The sequence below is a fragment of the Lepisosteus platostomus genome, chromosome 15 (assembly GCF_059453375.1).
Source record: "Lepisosteus platostomus isolate fLepPlt1 chromosome 15, fLepPlt1.hap1, whole genome shotgun sequence".
NCBI classification, from domain to species: Eukaryota; Metazoa; Chordata; class Actinopteri; order Semionotiformes; family Lepisosteidae; genus Lepisosteus; species Lepisosteus platostomus.
The window spans coordinates 12,458,259-12,482,189 of record NC_142625.1 but is presented as its reverse complement, the minus strand read 5'-3'; the positions used below and the strand labels follow the sequence as shown (position 1 = coordinate 12,482,189).

Below are 23,931 nucleotides of genomic sequence, written 5' to 3'. Positions count from 1 at the left end.
TAAAAATTGCTTGCATAGCAAGCTTGTGTCAGGATATTGATATTGATTTGATTGATTTTCTTATTTATAATTTTAACCTTTATTCAATTATTTACACCCACTAATTGATTACAACATAAATGCCAGACAAAACAATAACAAAGCACCTGTCATAAAAAAGTTATAAATAGTGCATCTGTATATTTAAAGTCCTGGGATCCCTGTTTAGACATTTTAAAATACTGTAGGAAATGCTCAGTTTCAGTACAAAAGCAGAATGAAAAAATGGGTCTGAATAGTACTGTATGTCTTTAGTTTATTGTTGAATAAAGTCTCTGAGATTCATATACTATGATTTTGTATGGAGCATTTGCCATTGAAAGATTTGGAGAATTTGGAGAAGGTTTATCAATTTTATGACAGGAATTAATACTGATTATGTATTTATACACTAAGTGAGTTCAAACTGTTTCACAGCAATTTACATTTTTATTTAATAAATATCAGGATTTTTTTAGCATGCTGTTTAGCAGGGTACCACACAACATACCTCTGTTCTTCTGTATTATTACAAAGCTGAAAACAGCAATGCATTTGTGGTGAAATACTGTACAATGCACACAAGAATCTGCCTATTTTCATTCCTGGATGATTTTACAGTTTGTTATTATTCTAAGGAACTATTTCATTCCAGGTGCTAGCAGATAGAATATTTATTCCAATGCACTATTTTCAAAGCAGTAACAGCAGTAGCTGAACCTTGAGGTGTAAACATAGACCAGTGTAACTGGTGATATTTTATATCTCAATTGAAACTGGTATTAAAAGTGACTTCATGTAGGTTAATTTATACTTGTGGAATATAATAAAGACTTTTATTCCTTGTGACCGGGCAGGGAGCCTAATTTTAAAGTAGCATTGTGCAGCACATTTAACATTGGGCTGCACCCCCCTCTGGATTGGAAAGAAATTATTCATCTAATTTATCACAGTCATATCTGCACTGACCCCTGTGTATCAAAGAAACAACCTGTTACCTTGGAAACCAGACTGGCTCTGTACGCTGCCAGAGCCTTCAGGTACTCCTTCTTTGCAGCTTCTGTTTTCCTCTTGTAGGCCTGCAAAGTGAAACAAAACAACAATGATGAAGGTGAAGATCAGACTGAACATCAGCCTGGACAATAACACACTGCAAGCCCTGGTCTGCCTGCACAAGCCTGGAAAATCACACATCCCAGATCCTGGTCTGCCCACACCAACCTGGACAAACACTATCAGTCTTTACAACTATCACACAGGGTCCCCTTCACCAGCCTGGACAATGACACACTACAGGCCCAGGTCCCTCCACACCACCCTTGACTATCTCCAGGATTCCATCTGCTGTCAAGTGGCACAGACTTAGCATCTCTCCTGGCTCCCCCTACATGCTACCCATCACCATTCTGGTCAAGTATAGGTTTCTTTTACATAACATACAGCAGTTCACCCTTCAGGTATTCTGAAGCTCGAGGTGCTTAAGCAGGACCGTCAGCACCTATGTTGGCATGTGCATGAATCCTTTCCTTTTAGATTAACTTTAGATTGTGAATTGAAGTCTGATAAAACTGATTTAAAATGTAAAAATAAGTAATTCAGATTTATTATTTTGGGGATTTATTAAGCATTTTGAAAGCGATCTTTCAAAATAACTAAAAATCAAGACATTTCTACCATTCTGCAGACATAAAGACTGGATATAGTTTAGATTTGAGGCTTTGTTACAAAAATAAAGATAACAAATTTATTTACAAAACTACCAAACTTTTCATTATTCTTGGACACATATCCCCAGAGTCACTTTAGGGAAAAGCGACTTATTCCTAGTAAAGTCTATTCATTCTTTTCCTGGGTGGTTTTTGTTTTTTCTAGAAGGGAAAAACAGTGAGAGAGGAATGAGGGAATGAGGGAAGACCTTGAAGAGGGCAGTTTTCATCTTTGATCTGTTTTTTATTGTCTTAGAACATGGTATTAATATTTTCAAATAAAACCAGTGACCTAAAGTCTCTCCACTTAAATATTGATAGAAGCACACTGCCTTTTAATGAACTCCAAAGTACTCCCAGCCGTTTTAATTTCAAATTCATTTAACACAGCTAATGATTCACAGAACGACGGATATTTTTAAATAAATTACCATGCCTAAGGATTTCTAATTATTCCAAAGTGAGTGGATTCATTAGCAATTGAAGCTGTCAGAGTCTGGAGGTCGGGGATGTATTAAAAATAACTAAGCTGTAAGTAGCATATGTTGTGGTCGTAATCCTGACATGGGGGTGTCCCAGCAGAATTAGCTGGTAATTGTACCTTAATGAAATGTGCTTGTTTGATAACCAGTTAATTAAAGAAGACAATAACTCCAAACCCTGCTGACATGAGCCAAGCAATTAGGGGGGGAATTGTGAAAAACTTATAGGGGGGTGCCCGGTTACAGCAGGTACACTTTGGGGAAAAACCTTTTCTCTTCACCCAGCTAAACAGAAAAAAGAGAGGTCTATGAAACTGTCATGGTAGGAAAAAGGGAGTTCTTTTTTGTTAAAGCCCAAGTGACCTCTTTATGAAATTCAAGCACAGCTAGTTAGAGCGAGACCTTTAGTTTGTACTATACAGTATGTGATCGGTTTAGAAAGTCCTGTATCTCAGCACTGCATAGTGCTCCCCTCCCTTTTCATCGCCCACTTTATAATGTGCTGTGTCCACCAGTGCACTGCTTCAGTATCTAGTCCATCTCAGTCCTGCAGAATGTTTCCCGCCCTGTCGCAGTGAGAGATAAATAATACAAAAACACCCTGAAACCTGATCCCCAGGGAATTTAAGTGCTTGAAAAAATAAAATGATACAAAGGTCTTGAAAAAGTGCTTATTAATATTATGAATGGATAAAACAATTGCATTGAGCAAAAGGTAAAACAAAATAATGAGCCTTTTATTACCCTTTTATAGAGTACATGAAAATGCATATTTACTGTCTTCGGTGGCACATATTTTTTTCCTAATTCAATTTCAGGAAATTTAAATAATAAAAAAACTTTTAAATAATTACTTGGTGAGACCAAAGCTATCTAAAATCATTAACACCAAGTCCACAAGGGATAGATTACCTCATTAATTAAACAAAATATTCAAAAGTCTGAGCAAATATTCTGCTTTGCAATTCAATATATGATACTTTTTGGAAAAAAATGATTTGTTTATAGGACAGATCCTCAACATCCTAGCAGTACCTAGCAGTTTTGTGAGTTATTATTAATAATACATATTGTATATTTAAAAAGTAAAGGTACAACATGATACCTGAATACTGATACAATAAAAATGGTAAAATAAATATAAAGCTCTGAATTCTCATTATAATGCAGAGTCATTTCACTCTTCATTGTTCTCTATTTTACTGTACAGCCATGCTAAGGATTTTTTAAGGCACTGAGTGAAACACACTTTGACATAATCCACTGCGTCAGAATTCTATCAACAGTTTCATTCTTCAGTTTTTATTGTTAATCTAACTCAGAGTAACAGATCTGCCAGAGAAAACAACACAGCAGAAATTAACAGTGTAATTATTTTGCAGGAGTAGAAACATTTTTTTTTTGCCTTTTTGTGTCTCTGTGGGGATTTGGTTTCACCCTGAGCTCACAGTGCTTGCGGTAGCAGGATCCTCTGCTGAAGACCAGTACATTTTTATGGTTACCATTCAGATCTGTGCCTTCTTGTAAAGGATATGAAATTGCCTGGATGGAGTCCCAAGGCAAATGGTGCTCTAATTAGGGATGTGTAGCTGTTGTCAAACATATAGAGCTTTTCAGAGGATATTAACCAGACATAGGTCTAGCACTAGATGGTAAATTGAATAAGCAAGTACAGCCACCCAATTAGGAACTTGGATTCTTCACATGGGGAGAATGAGAAAGTACAGACTGGATCTTCTGACCCAGCCATTTATCATTTATCAAGAAGCCAAAAGAGCTCTGTCTGGCTAATCCCAGCCTTTCCTCTAGTGGTGCTGAGCCAGTTGTGTGCCGCTCGAGAATCCTGAGAACAGCCTAGTGACATGGCCCTGGCTTGACCCCACAATGTCTGAAGCACTTTTGCTAGGTCAGCCACGTATGAGGCTTAGATAGCAGCTCTGTGAATTTAAATGTAATTCTTCTTAAAATACATACAGGTGAAACAGCGCTATATAAAGTACGTATATATGATGTCAAATACAAGACCCCAACATACAACAATATCAATTTAAGAGCATATAAACACCCACACCTTTCCTTTCCTTTAAGCCTTTAGCTGTTCCATATACACATACTGCCACTCCACCAGAGATTTGTCTGTCACTGACAGCTGGGGGAGCAACCAAAATAGATTACAAAGTGAGCCTTGAACAAGGGCTGTACCTACAGATAAGCTGTTATGCATTTAATTCATTAATACATAATATACATAATACATTTTGTTGATTCTCCCTTCAGGTATATGGAATTATATTTTAAGAGATTTTCTGCTTTTTCTCCTCATCGAGTGTGATCACAGATCCCAGCACCACATCCTGAGGAAATGCACAAGCCCGGACTCAAAGGGGTTAACACAGGGCTTATAAGCCATTATAGCAGCATTCCCTCTTCATTACAGCACTGATGCTCCCTCATCTCAATAGTCCATCCTTCACTGCACTCATGAATCATTTCCATTTCCAGCCATTTGAAGAAATGAGCTAGAACCCTCTTTGAGTAAATATGACATTGTCTCTTCTTTTCAGAGCTTGCAGCCATCAGCATCCTAGCGCAAGGGAAAATGGCATTAATTATTATACTATGTTTTCAAAATGATTGTTATTATTATCTTTATATCAGGAATACATTTCAATTTATAGCTATGTGAAAAAAGCCCATTTTATAGATACAGTATTACAATTTTTTTTATAAAATGAACATAAATCATCCTTGAAAGAAAATAAGAATTCCTAAAGAATAAGCAAAACTGAGGTTCCTTTATTCCAAGTTACATGTATTCCAAGGTCTTAATCTCTTACAGGCATACCTAGTTGTCTATTTACCATCTTGTACAAATACATTTCCCCCAAACACTTTTCATGTATTTTTAAGTTTGAAATAAATAGCAGATACATATCAATATTGTTCTAGTAATAATGTGTAATCAAGATAACTGCTCTGCTTTTTATTTTATTTTATTTAAAAGAGATTTGTTAATGCATTCCTGCTAATAGTTATTTGAATAAAATTAAAAAGGCATACATTATTTTAAAACAAGGGCACATAAAAATCAATCAATGTTAACTATTTCCCATCGTAATATGGATGTAAGATTTGTTACTCAGAATATAGTTCAGAAAAGGCATCTGATTATTAGACAGAAAGTGCAAATCATTCTAATGTTCCTGAGAAGTTATACAATAAGAATAGGAGATCTGAAGAGTACAATAACAGCTAAGAAGAGGCTGTCAGCCCATCAGTTTCTAACACAATATTAGCTTCAGGCCAACAGTAGGCATTTATTAAATGATCTCAAGGTCTTTCTCATGCTTTTTAAAGCTTACAAATTTCATCAGGTAAAGTGGTATCTGACAATGTAAAAAATGTTATATCCTGCATTTAGGATAATGCCTAAGCACATTTGCCATGCTCACATTTTTATAAACTTAACAGACTCTGCATACTCTACTGTGTCTGCTTTATTTAAATTCACACCAACTGGTTAGATTGGGTTCAAGAATCTAAAACACACATGAGATATTATTATTTAATACTGTAGCAAATCTTATATACATTTAAAGGTTTAACAATATCAAATAATGGGAAAAAGTGAAGGCTCACTCTTCTTTTTTGTTCTTTCAAAGAGAAACAACATATACTCATTTTAATAAAATAAGGTTTTACAATTTTATTTTTTTTAAATAAAATTTTCACCCTAAAATTTCAAGGGGATTATTGGCACACTTTTAATAAAGAAACCAAAAGCTATAGTTTAAATCCCCACACCTTAATCAGCTAAACACACACTCTGCTCTGGGTGATGGCTCTCATCTATGTGAATATGTCTTTTAACCCACTGTTCTAACATCAATAGTTGTCACCTTGACCACAGAGCAATTGAGGTCATGAATGAAACTTGCAAAAAGCATGCAGGGGCTGTTTTTATCGGGTAACAGTGTTAAGTTAGAGCAGTGTGCATGTGGTTTCTGTAGTTTGCACTGTTATTAGTATAAAAAAGAAACATCATTTCTCAAAACACAGAGACTAACAAATTCATATTTTTAACTTTTTCAGAAAAAAAAAAATTAAACCAAACCAATAAGTATTTATCTCCACAATGCAAAAGAAAAGGGACTGCTGATTTAGCATAGGAATTATAGTGTGGGTGCTGAAGTTTTATTATCAATACTGCTGCCTTTGGCTACAATTTAAAATATTTTTCGATTTAAGTCTTTTCTTCCCGTTCCAGGTTGTTCTTTATAAATCCAATGTTTAAATCACTGTTACTTATTTTTCCCATGATAATGTGCAATTTCTGACAAAGACCTATGGCTGTATAAATTGCATATCATCTTGCATTTATATTTATACTTGCTGAGCTCAAATGTCAATGACAAGAAATCCAAAAGAACTGCTATTATAAATATTCACCAGTTAGGAAACAACATGCTTAAACTATGCAATTAGCCTTGAATAAGAAGCTGGTCCTATTATTTGCGGAGGTTATGTGCTGAGTTAGCATGCTGATATTCTACGGCAGAGAATGGATATTCGTGCAGAGAGTGAATTCAAACCCCCTCCCCCCCACCCTCCCCGAACTTAAGGGGTTAAGGAACAAAAACAATAACAGCACTTCCTGAACAGGTGTCCTTGAGGCGAATTCAAGGACGAGGCAATTGCTAATCTTGTATTCCTCAGCATGATCAAATCGCCAGGCAACAGATATAAATAAAAAGACAGGAAATGAGGAATTCACATTCGAGGGTGTCAGGGAACAAAATGAAGATTCATTGTGAAGAGCCGGCTGAGGGGAGGCCAAATTAACGACACAACCACAGCCACAACCAAGCAGTAATATCAGACTGGGGGACATTCACTTTGAAAATTAAAACCAAGGATTAACGCAACCACTACACCTTGTCAGGAAGTTCAATTGTTTTATTTCCCAGTGCAATCTGTTGATAAATAAAAACAGAACATACCAAACACCTACACCCTTTTGTCTCCCTGCCTGTACCTTTTTCTATACCTCCCTGTCTATTTAATCTACACCATCTATCTGGTACTCTGTATTTAGACATGTATAACTAGGTATCGCACCTGTTTTTAACAATAATTAAGAGAAAATGAAAAGTTTTACACAACTTATAATGAGAGCCCAGGGATATTTTTTCCCCTTTCAGAGTTGTCCAATAAACAATTATGTTAAAATACAGAGCTACCTCATTAGATTTCCACACATACTTTCATTTAAGCTTAATGCAAAAGAGCTGGTAGTTGGTCTAAAAATGGGATACAGTAAGCCTAACTGTTTTGGCTGAAAATGTAATGAAATTCTGGAGTCAGCATGTGCTGGCTACTAATGTTTTTTTGACGTATTCTAAAGTTGTCACAGCAAGGAAGTGATGTACAGGTCTTTTCAGTAAGGACAGCGAAACTTGTTTAGGTTTGTCACTAACTTCCAAACTGCTAGTGTTCTTAAATGTGGTCCCTAAGACATTTGCTCAAAATATCTTGCTGATAAACAGAGAAAATCCTGACCTAAGGGACGGATGTTAGGCGTTGCAGCTATAGCTGAATTTCACAGAAATAAGTAAAAAAATAGATGAGTGCAGCTCCATCACTGTTGGGATTTAATCATGATCATTCTTGTACTTGGAACAAGCTCAAGAGATACAGCCCCGCTCCCCATAGAGTGGGGATTTCCACCATACCAACAGTCTCTCATGGTGTAGTCTCACAGAAGTTTGTGCTATCACCTGCTGTAACAGGATCTGTGCCACTGAGTCATGGTAAGTAGATGCAGACAGAGCTGGGTTATTCTGTTTAACACCTTACAGAAGTCAAGAGTCCACTGTTTCAAAGGACATGAGAGGGGCCTGCAATTTTAGAATGTTTGTATTTCATCCACATACAAAACTAGATTCTCAAAAGACTAAATACAGAGTCATCTTAAAACATTAATTTCGTCGAGTTTTCTTAACGCATCACATAGAAATACAGTACACTGAAACCCCAAATGAACAGTAAGCAACATGTAACGGCCTCATTTTCCATTCATAAGGTGTGGTAAAGGTGGTAGCTGTTGAAGCAGAGTTTCCACATCACAGTATCTTTAAAGGTGCTAGGTGACACTGTGGCTGGTAAGTAAAAATCTATAAACACTTTTATTTTGTGTGGCTCTTCTTCAAGTCTTCAAACAGATAGGAGTCACATGCAATGAAGAGCCAAATGAGCAAATGTCAAAGTTATTCCCAAGAAAAGGGATGTGCTGGCAATAGTTTATACATCCTGCAGAGATTTTGCCCACTCCGTGATGCAGCACACACAACCACTCCAAACACAAAAAGCTCCATTCTGGTTGCCTACTGCGCTCTGCTCCTGGCTCTTTATAGAAAATTTGCTGATATCACATACAGTAAGGGGTTCTCACCTGTTTCTGCTCCTCCCCCAGGCTGTCCCACATGGAGGCCACGATCTTGGAGACGTCTCCAAAGGTGGCGTTGGGGTTCTGGCCCTTGATGGCGGCCTGTGTGTCCCTGAAGAAGAGTGCATAAGCCGAGACTGGCTTCTGTGGCTCATTGGGATCCTTCTTCTTCTTTTTCTTCTGTGGTTTGGGCTTCTTGATCATCTCTGATGATGGCCTTTTCTCTCCAGTAATCTGGAAGACATACAGGTCCTCAGATTTGAAGGAAATCTTGCTAAGTTACTGGAAAAATATGTTTTAAAAACTCTTTTGTCTTAAAGCTGGAGCTGAAACAATTATTTGATTTATCACATTCAGTTTAGCAGGAGATAAAATGAATCACAGTGATTTTCCTGTTTGTCAGGTGTCAGGTTATTCTAATCATGCACCGAAGTGGAAATGACTATTTTAGTTAAAGAATGTTTTGCATATGATTAAACCTAATAAAAACAGTTTCACAACAATGATTATGTAAAGAATTCTTGTGTCTTTTCTCAGTGGGTTGATCAATCAACTCATGTTCTTGCAGTAGATCTTGAATTGAATGGTTTAAAACAACTCAAGACATACAGAAGCACTCTTTACTGAAAACACATTTTGAAAAATCCAATAATCATGCCACACAGCTCTACTTGCAACAACAATAGTCAGAGTAATAAAGAATCTTATTTTATAATAGCTAACCTTGAAAACGATGTTTTATTTTAGTGAAAATTTAATTCTCTAACTTTCTGAAGATGCTCAGGCATGTTTAATGAGAACATCTGCCAAGGAAAGACAAGTTTAAAAGTACTGGTAATAATAATAGGTAATGTGAAATATGTAGAGGATACATTTACAGTATCTCAGGATACAGTACATAACATCTAGAGGATTTTTAGTTAAAAATAAATATCAGACAATAACAAAAAAAAAACAATCATAATTTTCAAGCTCCAGAAAAGTAAGTGATTCCATGTTGACAAGCAGTCAAGTGGGAAGGATTGAAGAGGACAGTAATGGGAAGAGAGAACAGGCTGCCAAGAAGGCCTTTAAACCTCACAGCCTTGTGTAAATGCTAAGATATCAACTCTTCTTATGAAACGGCTTAAGACAAGGAGCTGCAACTGACTGCCAAGCAACTATAACATCAGGCATTAGAGCAATGTTTTCTCCCATAAACCACTGCCTCATAATCATTGTTTAACACCAGTGGGGCTGGGCTTTTTCACAGAGAACGTGCTCTGCAGGGACTGAGGCTTTCAAAGGGCCAGAAACCTCACTCCACACCTTTTGATGTGAAAAGGGTTGATATGGGCAGTCTAGTGCCCATTTCCTTTAATTTACTTAATGATTCTTTTAGGAGTTTCATGTAGTATTTACCTTCTGAAGGTTCTATAACACCTCTTTACTGTCTTGAAACTATTAATTTTATTGTAGGAGGTTGTAAATGCAGCACCTTTATTTTCAGTAAATTTTAATATAAATTTCCCACAATCAAATCACATTCAGGGGACTAAAAAGGAAAACCATGGGTATTTTTATACCCTGTTTGTTGCACAGTAGAACAGATTTCACAGTGATTAGTGATGCTCAGAGACTTTCTCATAAGAGATGTAAATGTATACGATAACAAGCATATTCAAACAAATTCTAAATGCACACTGATTAATGCATTCAGCCATAAACTGACATATTTGTTTCTAAGACAATGACTAACTGCATCTCTGAATATTTCGAAGCACGGTTCACATGAATATCAAATGTTCTGTGACCTTTTTACCCCACAAAGTCTGCATTAAATTTTATAATTCAAAGTCTCAGGGGCAAAAAACTCAATTCAGAACATGGTGCATATTTTTGCTGAGCAGTGATGCTAAATCTCTGAGCTCACATTACACTCAGTACAATAAACCATATTATTTAGGCTGAAAAACATACAGCAAGAGGCACAGAATGGTGATGCATGCAAACGCGGTTTAAAGGTAACTAGTTTCTTGCAAGTATATTGTCTCACTACATAAATGGCCTCTTTTATGTTTTAATTGCATCCAGGAAGCTGTGTAAACGTTAGCTGAAGCAATTCTTCATTTTGCCATATCCACTGTTTTGCAGCTTTAATTTTTATTTTTGCTTAAAGCAAATCATGAATGCATATCATCTATAGTTTATCGTTCACATTTGATTAAGACAAAGCAAATGTTCCTTTTGTAAGACCTGTTTTATGTGGTGATGCCACCAGAAACCGTGTGTTGTTTATCCTGGTTTATCATTACCTTGGGGTTACTAAACCTCACAGTCAGGATAATTTTGCTCTATCCATTCTGTCAATGTTCACAAATGTTGAAAGAGAGGGATCTATCCTGGTATGTTTCTTTCCTTTTTTTATGTATGTGTTAGGAATTTACAGTATGTTTGAATACAGTATATGGGCTTTAAATAACAATCCAGATCACAATTTATTACGAGATTATATATAATACAATAATACAAGCTCACTCTGAAATCAGATGTTCATATATCCACAGTGCATATTTATATTTTGTTATAAACTTAAAAACATTACTTTCTGCACAATATATATTTTTAATTAAGGCAAGATCGATGGGGAAAATAAAGAAATATACAAATGGGATATGGTTTCTGAATTAAATAAAAAGGTTGTGCTGTATTTAAAGCTTAAATTATATTTTGAAAGAGAAGTAACATAACGTGCTGAGTGATATTTTATGGAAATTACTTTTACTGTTGCTGAGCAGAGCTAAAAGAGCATAAAAACCATTTCTAGGGAAAGTCAAATCAAATATTTAGTGAAAAATTGATTGTTTAATGCTGCTGGATTGCAGTGTCTTCTTTTACATCCCATTAGAATCAGTGCTACATGAGTTGATATCTGAAGCAAGCTTTCAAATCTGTTTCGTTTCTAAAACACTGAAATATTCTAAAAAGAAACCATTTGCATTATTTAAAAGAGAGGGAAATGAAAATGAAATGGTTGATATAGAAGTGCACACGCACACAGACAGAAACTGTCAGCATAATAGCTTGTATAGAAAAATAATTCTGTTTAAACTAACTGTTAACTTGATGTTCTTTCAAAATAAGAAGCAACTACCTGCCTAGAGCACAGCTGATGTGCGTATAGCTTGGGATCCTGTTCATCAAGATAACTTTTATGTCTTTGGAAAACTGCATTTCGTAGGAGCAGGATCAAACTGGCAAACATATTTTGTTGTCATTTATAATACCGCAATGAGACCAATTCCCAGAGTTTTGTTGACTCCCTGTATGTGTTATGCTGCCGCTCTAGGGGATCCAAACATGATCCCAGAGAGAAAATGTTACAATATAAAACACTATATCCACACCTCTTTAGGTGCCTTTCACAGAAAATGAGTCCAGTAAACAGAGTTTAGACCCTCCTGTTCAGATTTCAGAACTGAGCCTGGTCCCTTTACAGAAAGAACAGGAGCACTTCAAAACCTCTATCATAGCACAAACAGACTCCTAATCCTTCTGCAGAATTATTATCATGACAGGTATCTTGATCTCCTAATTCCTTGCTTTCTTTTTCCCATTTGATAGATGAAGGAGTCACTGTGCTCCATGTGTTTTTATTGTTATCCATGTTATTAAAAACAGAATACCAAGATCTACAGCAGAACACACCAAGCCATTATTTTGGAAGCTCTGCTACTCTGTGGCACATGCTGATCTGCATTCCCAAACCTGCAGCCAAAGAAAATGTCATCCTCCTGCCCTGTGTTGTTGCCATCATTCCCACATTGACAAATAAATGAATCATTTGCATATCAACGGCCAACCACACCAACTTCTTGTCAGCTTTACAGACTTGCTCCACACAGTTTCTTCCTGGGTGATGAAAACCAATTCACCTGTAGGATAAATACTCAAAACACAGCAACTAAAGCCTAGCAAAACAGACTGCCACAGTCTGTTTTTATCAAACTTTCAATAGCATACTTGCTGTGTTAAGGCATTTCCTTCCTAACAAAGCATAGAAGTCCAGATATTCAAACCTTCTCAAATTATTTTCTCCTAGTATGATGCGGTTTCCTTATATACATATACCATTAAATATTTTTAGCTGGAAGAAACTGGAAGAATACACTAGCCTAGATTTACATACATCTTTTAAGCTTTTTCATCAACAATAATATTTAAAAGATATTTAAGAGGAAGCACCACAGAAGTGATATATAAAAAATATTTTTTAGGTATTTTATATATAAGTATAAACATTTGATACTGAATGTAGCATTTTTATAGTTCTGACTTTATAGTTCTCAAGTTGCTTGGAACTATTGTTCAGAAAGCCAAAAACATTGCAGATAAAGTTGCTCCTCTTTAGGAAGCCTATCTGCCTATCTCTGAAGTGAATGAATTAGATAGGTAATTTTCTCACTGTTTACTCACAAGGAAACTTGTGGCAATTATCATTATGTTTTTTTGGACAAAATAATTTTAGTTAGAGGTAATTAGGACTTTTTAGAAAATATGAGGTTATTGATTTCTTCGACACCCGAAGAAGGCTCCACAACCAAAACGTTATGTTTCCTTTCTTCTCTTTTCTTCTGTGTTTCTGTCCATCTTTATTCTCCCTGTCTATCTCTGTCTCGTTCTGTCTCTGTCTACCTCTCTGTCTCTCCCAGAAATTAATGGAAAAAAATAGAAAGAAAGATGAACTTCATGCTGTTTCCATTTCTCCCACTAGTAATATCTTTTTTTCTTCAGACTGTGCAGTTTCATTAAAAAATAATCAGTTCCCAGTTTTATGCAATGAGGCAAAAAGTGTTTGAAACGACATCTGTTCCTTCTTGCTTTGATGTGAACGCTGAATAAATTGAAAGGTGCTGGATGGAATGACATTGAAAGGCAAAATAATCTCTGGCAATAATCATTTGTATTTATACATTGCAAAGCATATCACTACATGACATCTGTCAGGAAAAAAGGCAATTTTCTTGAAAATATGACACTTGAGTTTTGCAAGCAGAATTGTATATGCATATATGTACTGTACACAGATGATGAGAAATGTTCAAGTATTTTAAGAGTTAGGATTCCTAAAACAAAACAAAGCTCATATTTTTACATCATTTAAAAAAAAGAAAAAAAACAGTAAGATTGATATTTTCCACTGTTTTTGAGTGTTTTTACCATATTGCAAATTATTAGAAAAATGAAACCTATAGGAAACATGAAATATAACCTTCAAAGTGCAGAAGCCCCTTCCCATGGAGCGGTGGCTCTGTTTCTAAGGATCTGTGCCCGTGGCTAGAAGGTTGCTGGTTCAAATCCTGCAGCTGGCAGAGGAATCCTACTCTGTTGGGCCCCTGAGAAGACCCACCTGTTCCAGGGGTGCAGTACAATGGCCAACCCTGTGCTCTGACCCCAAGCTTCTCTCCATGTCTATGTCTCATGGAGAGCAAGCTGGGGTATGTGAAAAGATGAATTTCTAAATCAAGAAATTGTATAGGGCTAATAAAGTGATGTTATGTTATACAATTTGTGAAGTGTAATTTGACATTTTAAATTTTTCCCTTTTTAGTAATGCTGGTTGCTGCCTTCACACTAGATAAACAACAATGAAACACAAGTCAAACAAAGCAATAAAGACATCTCAAGGTAAGCAACATCAGAGCTACAACTTCCAAGTAGTTAATCCAAGTTTGGTTCCTCCTGTTCCACTGTTCATAAGTGATACATTGTAAATTTTTTAAATAATCTGAATTAAACTAATTTACCCAAGAACAAAGATGGCATCCAGACTAAGTTTTTTCCACAGCTCCTCACCTTCACTTCTTACTGGTTCTGTTGCTCAGTTTCCCTTAGCTAACAGTTGTTCACACCGTCTAATACTGACACCGAGTCACTCAGATTAACAGGAACCTCCCAAATAGCTGTTTATGATCACTGCAGGTAAACTGAGGAGAAACTCTGTCCACATTTTAACTCAGCACTACTAGCTTCTACTCTACTTAACTGTGGTTGATCAAGCACAATACATTATTTTTAAAAGCTTTGAAAAACCAGTATTAGTGCTTTCTTGAAATATGGGAACCACTAGCTAAAGATGCCACTATGACTACAGAATCCTTACTTGCAGTTGTGTTTTAATTGGATACCCATTATTCCTCGACTGTGTGACCGATGAATGTGATTTAGTGCCAGGCAGTGCAGTACAGTCCCTTCCCTTCAACTAATCAATTGACTGTTTTGGAAATGATGACAGGAAGACTTCTGAACACACTCCCTGTGATAATGAAGGGTTTTGAATAGATCGCATTTTATTACAAGACTCACATGTATTTTGACAGCTAAAGCACTGTATTGCTATTAAAGAAAACGGGACGAGAAACTAGTTCCTCCCAGTTGAGAGGAGCTAGGATAATTGGATTTTGAGCAGTATGGAAAAATAAAATAAATCAAAATAAAATCAAAATATTTTCACAACGGATAGTGCAGAACGGATCATGAAAAAGCCACTTAATGGTGAAACTCTTCAACGGTGCCATCAAGAAAAGGTTAACTGTGGCTTTAAGAGGACTAAAATGGGTCTAGCAGAAAGAAAGCAAACCACCAGAAAGGATCGAACCAATGACATCCAGGGCACCAAGTAAATTCTTAATAACAGCAGTCACATGAGGTGACCATTAGATGGCAGTGTTCCCATAGCCCTCTCCAGTAGTAAAAGGAACCAACACTTTAGCTTAGCTGCATTGCAGGTACTTTAAAACAGACTGTCAAAACATCAGCAAAGGGCTGGGTTTGCATAAGGAATATTTTGTAGCTCAATCATTTTATGCAAAGTTCCTAGCAAGAAGGTCCCCAGAACAATTTACTTTAAAAGAAAAAAAACGGTTGTATACTACACAAGAGGCATAGAAGCTAAGATTTCCATGAAGCAATTAGACTTCTTGCCTTTATATCTATGAAAGACTAAGTTTTGGATTTGTTAAGAAAGTACATGCTCGAGTGGTGGCATGCTTTCTGACCGGTTGAACGCTGCCTACAGAAGCCAACTATAACTGAAGAAGATCTCTTTACTTTTAGCGGTAAAGCTTTCTGTCTGTGCTCCTCACTAATGGAAATGGCTCACTCTTCCACAGAAGGCTCTTATCCACAATGTAGATTTTAGAAAACACCAGAAATGAGCAGAAGAAGTATGAAGTAAGGTATGAAATGAGTGATTGTTACCTTGGGTAAATTTTGTGAATAAATCCTTGACAGATACAAGCTGAATAACAAATAAACCAGTGCCTAGAAAATGTGTCCCACCCATTTCCTCCAAAAAACAAACAAATAAAGGCACTCTTTTTGTTTGTGCTTTTCAAAACAGGCACTTGTTTAAAGCATAACCAATTACAAGAGGAGGAGATACAATGAAATGTCATAAGGAAACTTAAGCACACAGCCTTTGAGAACCCAAGAATAAAGCTCACCCCACCAGCAACACAATGGCAAGGACACAGCTACCAGGACACTGAAATATCCTGTAGGAAAGGAAGAATCTTAGTAGATTCTGTTACGTTTCCAGCTTCTCATACGGCCCCTTTAAGAAGGAGTAGACCTTTCCAAAATACCTGACCACTCACCTGTCTCTTTCAATCCTCGCATTCTTTGTCTTTCTCTATTTTAGGAAGTTTCGTCATTTTCCTATTGCTCAGTATTTCTGGAAGTACTCAATGCTTTTTCCTCGTCTCATTTTGTCTCATTTCTCCTGGCTTTTGGATTGCTCTTCACCTTGGACCTAGATTCTTGGATTTCGCTTTTCGGCTTGTTGTTTTGGTTTACGCTTGTATTGGTATTTGGACTCTTCGGCTTTCTGGCTCCCTAGTTTACAACTTTGGTTTGTGCTTTGGTACTTTTGCTGGTGTTAATCATTCGGTTTTGAACTTTTAGACTGGATTCTGGTTTACGGCTTTAGAACACGGTTTCACTACTCTGCACAAGATCCTTCACGATCTACCTGGCTACTGAAACACATTCTTTCTGATGTATATTGTAAAAGAAAAGTACAGATAGTGGACATAAAATGGAAACATCAATGCAAAGTCACTTAATAAAGTACTGGGCCACCACCACCACCAAGTTTAGCAAATTTAATATTCACTGTCAAATGATCTAGTTTCTTGTTTGTACTGGAGAATCATCTTCCACTCACTGTTGTCCTTCGCTGATGATGTCTTTCGCTCAGAGTTCTGTGTTGACATCACCTTAGACATCTTCATTCATGAAACATCAGCAAGATTGAGATATCTTTGGTCACTGAACCTCCTGACCCAGCAATCACCACATTTTCAACGTCACTGATGTCTCTTCTTGCAGTCATGCTAGCCATAATTTTAGGCAACCAAGCCTGCCCAGCATTTTCATACATGATCCTAAGCATGCTGGGATGTTATTTGCTTAGTAATCACATGAGTTGCACCTTTGTGGAAGCCCTTTCTTTCATTATACTATACTTGGTGTCCATCTTTTACCTAGTTGGTTCTATTTTTGCTCACTACCTGCATAAGAAGCCATTGAAATTTCCAGATACATCCTTCTCATGTACACTGCCACACATCTATACTTAAACTGCGTTGCGCTAATTTAAGGCACAGGCATAGCTACTAGAGTTAATTTTGTTTGTGATTAAAGCATGACTCAAGCATGATGGTAGCCATACAATCTACTGCTTTTACCCCCCATTTTGGTTCACAGATAACATTTTTATGTGTGAACTGATAAGTACAGCTTTCCTTGCCCCTGACACAGCTCGATCTCAGCTGTTTGTGGGTTCTGAGCACCACTCAGCTCAGTGCCACTCCCTAGATGACGGATAATTCCACCACTTCTCTAACTCGCTCGGTGGATGAGCTTGTAAAGAGCAAAAGAGATATACTTCTGTTAGACAATCTATCTCTTACAAATAAGTGTTACTAGAACACAAGTTTCATTGCACAAAAGAGCTGCTAGCATTTGTATTGGTAACTGGATCAATGAGCTTGTGAAAAAGAGACAAACATCCATGAGTTGTATACAATGAAGTTAAGGTTTTCTCTAGTTACTCTTTTCATTTCCCAATCTCCGGATGTTTTCATGTTGTTTTCATATTGTTTGGAAATAAAAGGTTGTCGTTAACACTTCAGCTGCTATCCTCTTGTCTCTTGGTGCTATACACTGACACACTCCACTGGCCTTGGAGAAGCACATCTTTTAACCATAGGGTGAATTGCAAAAACCAACAAACAAAAGGGCAGAAACATGAGTGAACAGTTGAAGACTTATTTGTTCCCACAAAAGAGATGTGCTTATTTAACATCAACTCTTTCTGGAATTAACAGAGGGAATCGGATATACAGTACCAACATAGGAGGAAATATCTAAAGGGAACACATGCATAAACTGGATCTCATGGAAATCACTAATTTCAATGAAAAGACAGACTGGCTCAAATTAGAGTCCCATTTTTTCATTTAGTTGGCTATATTTCCTAAATCAACCTATTTGTGTACTTTAGTAGTTCAGGTGGGTAGCTGCGTCAGCATGCGTAAGCTGCAAAGGAACAAGTAATACTGTAGGTTTATTCCACGCTGAAAAAAAGAAGAAAGAAAACACAACGTTGTGTTTTCTTTCTTCTTTTTTTCAGCATGGAATAAACCTATTACTTGTTCCTTATTTGTATACTTTATTAGGACATATCTATTGTTTGTTTTTTGAGAAGGACTGTTAAGTAAAGCCTTTGTGCCCTAAGCTGCACAGTTCCTGCATATCCCTTCCCCAACCACCCAGCCCCCCCTCTCCCGTTCCCACTGGTACCTTGGAATGGGAATCAGTATCCTCTTCCTGGGCAGAGCTGGAGGGGGAGGGTGTGGCTGATTTACTTCCTGGAGGTGAGGGGGAACCATGGGTTACGGCACTTCGCAGGCCAACCTGAGAGTTCAGCTGGGACAGAGCGCTCATGTGATGTGACAGTATCCTAGGTGTTCTGTTTATCAGTGGGCCCTGATGGGCGCCGTCATAATGTGAGCCGTCAGGGTGAGTCATCTCCTGGATCTGGGATAAGAAAAGAAGAGGAACTTTAAAAAATTTTTCATTCCCAATTGCCTATTTTATAACTACTGACAGATGTAAAATCTCCTTTTCTTCTCCCTTTCGCCAGGAGACAAGGGGTTTACATTATGGGGTTCAAGAAGAACTGACTCCCCTACATACTGTATGTGCTGCTGGTCCTGCTGTAGCACAGCAGCAGCTGGCTGGAAGCGAGTTTTGGCCCAGTTTCCCCACTCTCCCCAGGACGAAGAACCAACTCTCATATCCAGGCTTCCACCCAGAACTACAACTTACGGTCATTGTACTTCAATGTGGAGCAACTACTTCTACATTCAAAAGCTGTGTTGAAACATAACTATATACTATGGTGGTGAGCTTCCCTTGGCTCACTTCCATTTTTTTCCTGTCTTAGTTCTCAAAAGGCAAACCCAGACTGCCAATACACAACTCCACTGTGTCACTAATAGAGTTTTTTGGATTTAAAAATGTATAGCTAATAATCTCTTAGAATGCACAGCCCGTCTAAAGAATGATCAATAGATCACAATTATTTTTTTAAATGAGGATGTGGAAGGCACTTTCAGTATTACCTGACCTGTATTATTCTGAACACAATGCCTAAAAGAGCTTTGGCAATCAGTGTCCTTCTTCTAACATCTACGCCAATCCAATTCTCTGGTTGCCCAGTAAAATAAAAAGCAAATCAGAAAAGGGGGTCTATCCTTAAAAGTCTTTTGAATTACGTTCTGCACATTCTACTACGCTGTTTCTTTACGGATTGTTGTTTTTGTGCACAGTCTGAGCAAAAGACTTAGAAACCCCATACAATCTCACATGAGGATCCAGGTGAGGATGAGGGATGCATCTATCAGTCATATGGAATACAGATCAACTTCTTTACACTGAATTATTTTATCTAAGACAATGAAGGATTTAAGACTTTGCAGTTATTTCTGGGTGCTTGTCTGAGTGCTTTGGATACCTTTTTGCACACTGCTAAGTGTGAACTGAGCTACTGTCATCTGTTAGCAGCTGTTAATGAAAGACAACATTCAATTCTTTGCCTTGACAAAATAAAAATGTAAAGCATTTCTTGTGTAGCTGTCACATTCGTAGATGCCAAGTGGAGTACCTACACTAATCAGGACAAAACACAAAGCTGTGGTCTGGTATTTGTTAATCTAGTAAAACATTCATAAGCAAAAACTCTAATGAGATTAACACCGTGCTAACAGGATCAAGTTGGATAGCCCCAGTAGATCAGATCATAATAAACACTGGTAAGGCATCTGAATTTCAGCCCTGGCTGTACAGTCATTTTAATTGGTCCCAATGGGTTGCTAGAATAAAATGTAGTATAACAAATGAAAACAACAAAAACAAAAAAACATGGCATTATTAAAAACAAGTACAGAACATTACATTTTCTTTTTCCTTTGTGGTTGGCAACAAAAGACCTCTTAAACAAAGGCATTTTTTTCTGCATTTCAAATTACTGAGCTAACCCTCCCCTTGAAAAAAAGAACCACCAACATTTAAATAATAATTTAAAACACCATCACTCCACATGTTGAAGTGGCTAAAGAAATGTTTTCCATTAATTTTCCATTTTGTGTGGCGTTGCCCTTTAAGGGGTTTCACAAACCAAGGAGCATTGAAAAACCAATTAATCAAACATGAATGGGCTATCATTGCTAGAGCTGGGCTATTTCCATAGCAACAGCCTCGGGGCGCAATACTCACCCCCTAATCGGAGCTTACTATGTTTTTAAAAATGAAGGAGCCAGGTACACCCAGAACAATCTGAAAGGGACATTTTTCACATAATGAAGTATTTGTTGGGGAGCTGACTGCAGTAGTGTTTTAAAGACATAAAGGAATTATGAATGGGTGAATTGTATGTATTGTTAGGGAAATAAAAAATCCACAAAGTGAGCCCCCCTTTTCATTTTTGTTTCTTCAGGTTTTCTTTACGCCATTTTAACGTTTGATATAATTTCTCTTCCAACATATTCTATGATTGCCTATACTGGTATTGTATGACGTTTCTCTATGAATCTTTCTTTTTTAACACAATTCTTTTTTAAGATTTATATTTTTATGACAAGCCACTGAATGATACATTACTATGCTGTGTGTAATAAAGTGAATTGTACAAAATACAGGGCGTAGGAACCAGAAAAGACCTATCCATCAGAATCAGCTTCTCATCAAATAAACGCAATTAGAAATTTTGGAATGTCACATATGATGTTAATATAAAGTATTATAGAAGCTTGTCTCTGTACAGGACGAAGTTTGAAGATTTATTTTTATTTTTATGTTATATTAGTTTATTTTGAGTGGATTTTGAATCAATTTCTGTTTTTGTTTTCATTTTAAATGTGAAATTAAATGTTATTACGAAGTGAAAATTTATTTTTGTTTCTTTGTTGTACAATATATTACTGTTGACTAATTCCTTAATGGTAGAAAGAAAGAAAGAGTAAAAAATATTATGAATTTGTTCTTTTTATTGTTTGTTAACTTGCTTAGGCTGTTTATTTGTTATAATAACTTTCTTTGTTTTTTAATATTCAGTTAAACTCTATGAATGTCTGCCTATCTCTCACACTGGCTTTACAAAATCTAAAGAAAGAGAATGACTGTTTCGGTATCATTTGTCCTTATTTATCTTCACACAGCACATTACAATTAAGGCTACATTTCTGCCTTTTAATTAATTTCAATGAATATATTTTTACGAATAATATTAAATTAGTTTTCTCTCTGATCCAGTGGGAGAAACCATATCTTGGCACGTGACAGCTCATTACCACGTTACCTCAATATGCTCAGAGTTGCACTTAATAGACTTAATAGAGTGCTGTTTCATTTTCCACATGGTTTTCTCAAAAAAGCACAAACATCCCATTTTGAACTCCGAACGCATGTGCAAGTATAAGGTCTGTCTCTTGTTCGCCTGCCTATCATTTGTGATAAAAGACCAATACAACAATAAGGGTCAGCATTTTCATTTTGAATCAGATTATTCTGAAAAATCAGAACAAGTCAGCTCAATACACATTATTATTTACAAAAAAATATTTAATCTAAGAGCTACTATAACTTTTTAAAAAGAGTTATCCCAATAAATATGCAGTATTTAGCCCTTTTTGTGGTTTCTTTTCATTCAGCTGCACTACAGCTTACAGTTTTACTTTAATTCTCTCCTATCTTAACCAGGAGCGAGCAGGACCATTACTTCCTCTGGGTTAAGAGAAACTGTGTGATGTGACTGCTGTACAAACATTATGAAAGGCTATTACAAAGGTTGGTGGTTGCCATAGGTACTGTATGCTAATAGTTCCATGGTATCATCCTCAGAGGGGGAGCTAAAGTCAAGGCAACTTGCTCTGTGTTGGTATCAAAGCTTCACTTTTGGAGGCCAAGAGTTACAAAAAGGATGCATCTCAAATTTAAATTTGAGCAAGAAACAAGGTATTTCAGACTCACATAAAGCAAATATATTAATTTATATTTTTTTTCTTGAAGAAGGTTGTCGTTTTGTTTAAAGTATTTCAACATGATACCTAATGCCCAATGCACCTACTACCTTGTTTGTATTTAGTTTCTTAGATGAGGAAAGGAATCCTACAGAGAGAAAATATTTTTTTCTAATTTAAATTTATTGAAAAATATTTCTGTCATGTAATTCCTACTTTTGTAGCAATGGTTATTTTCCCAATGGATATGGTATTATTAGAATGACTCTCTTAATCTGATTGTTAATAACACTGCTTCGCTGTACATATTGTAAATGCAAATGTTGGCAAGACAACACAAAACACAGCTAAATAGCTTCTTTTTAAGAGAAAAACAGAGATGACAACAGATGAAATTCCAATGATTGACAAGACACATAAAAACATAATTTTCTTCCATCTCTGTACTAATGTTAAAAACATTTAGGATTTAAAAAAAAATTAATATCCATCAACAAGGGGAACTTCAATTTAGAAAAGCTTAGTTTCCACTTAGCTTCCTAATTTCATTTCAGAGTTAACAAACATCTGGATTACATGTGGAATTAATGTAAGACATATAACAATTTTGAACGTACTGTATGTTTCAGGTTTCATTTCTGCAAATATTTCATAATTGAAAAACAAACATCCAAAGAATATGGTCCTACTTCCATGTTAATTAGGTGACTCAGACAACACAATGTTTAGGAGAAAAAAAACAGTTCCTGGAACACCAATCTTAAATGACAGATGTTTTACTGAAACTTTGAGATAAGCTGCATGGCAGTGCTGTGAAATTGATTTTCTGACATCTGTTTTTAATGTTATATGATTTGTATTTGTGAGAGATACAGAGTATGATGCATTGATCTTCCTTAGTTCTCTCCAAAACAGAACAGAATCACATTCATCTTAATTCAGGAACATAAAAACCAATAAAGAGTGCACTGTAAATGATGAAAAAACAAGAAAGCTGCATTTAAGACAGTGATGAGCTTTTTGCAACACATTTCACAGCCTTGAATTTTTGAGAATTTGAATGCCTATTTTACTCAAATGAAAGCCATACTGTACAGTATATAATAGGCCATCCAATGAGATGTTGTTCACAGAGCCTGAGATGAGATATACAGTAAGATCTTTTGCATTCAGGTTCCACAGGTCTGTTGACTTCAGCTTGGAAATTATTTCAGTATCAGCTATGACTGCCCTGCAACACCTGGCCTGCCAAAAGAGATATATTTATGGCACTAACAGCAACACTACCAAATAACACAAATATTAAAAAAACAGAGTAACAGCTGAAAGAAACTGTTTGGAAGTTTGGAATGGCTTAAAATAATACTTTATAATTGCATTTAGTACTTCACTGATGGGTATTTCCATTTCAAATTGCTACATGGATATCTCCCAAAAGGATGAGATACGACATCTGTTGTTCTATTTATTTCATTGTACAGGATTCTGGCGACACGGCAACAGCCAGTTTGAGAAGGTGTAAGTCACTATCTGGCAAACTCTGCACAAGCTGATGGTATGATCTGATAAATATTCACATGCTGGTCTAAGGTGGCACTACAAAACACTTATAAAGTAAACCCTTAAGTAAAACAAAGCTTCAATTGCACTACTGTCAATTGGAAACTGTCTTGGGGTGCCACATGCCTCCAACTTTTACCCAGTGACAAACTGCG

The 23,931-nt window shown here is 36.5% G+C and overlaps 1 protein-coding gene across 5 annotated transcripts in view; it reads right to left on the bottom strand.

Annotated features, from left to right (window-relative positions):
- tox2 (TOX high mobility group box family member 2) overlaps nucleotides 1-23,931 on the bottom strand; it is a 148,030-nt gene that overhangs the window by 8,680 nt on the left and 115,419 nt on the right. For 4 of the 5 annotated variants that reach the window (XM_088608239.1, XM_088608240.1, XM_088608241.1 and 1 more), the window contains 3 exons: nucleotides 18,498-18,734; nucleotides 8,658-8,885; nucleotides 1,017-1,097 (listed from right to left, as the gene is read on the bottom strand). In XM_088608239.1, the coding sequence (XP_088464365.1) occupies nucleotides 1,017-1,097; nucleotides 8,658-8,885; nucleotides 18,498-18,734 (546 nt within the window). The remainder of the gene's footprint in view (nucleotides 1-1,016; nucleotides 1,098-8,657; nucleotides 8,886-18,497; nucleotides 18,735-23,931) is intronic. The other variant, XM_088608242.1, reaches the window with a different exon arrangement.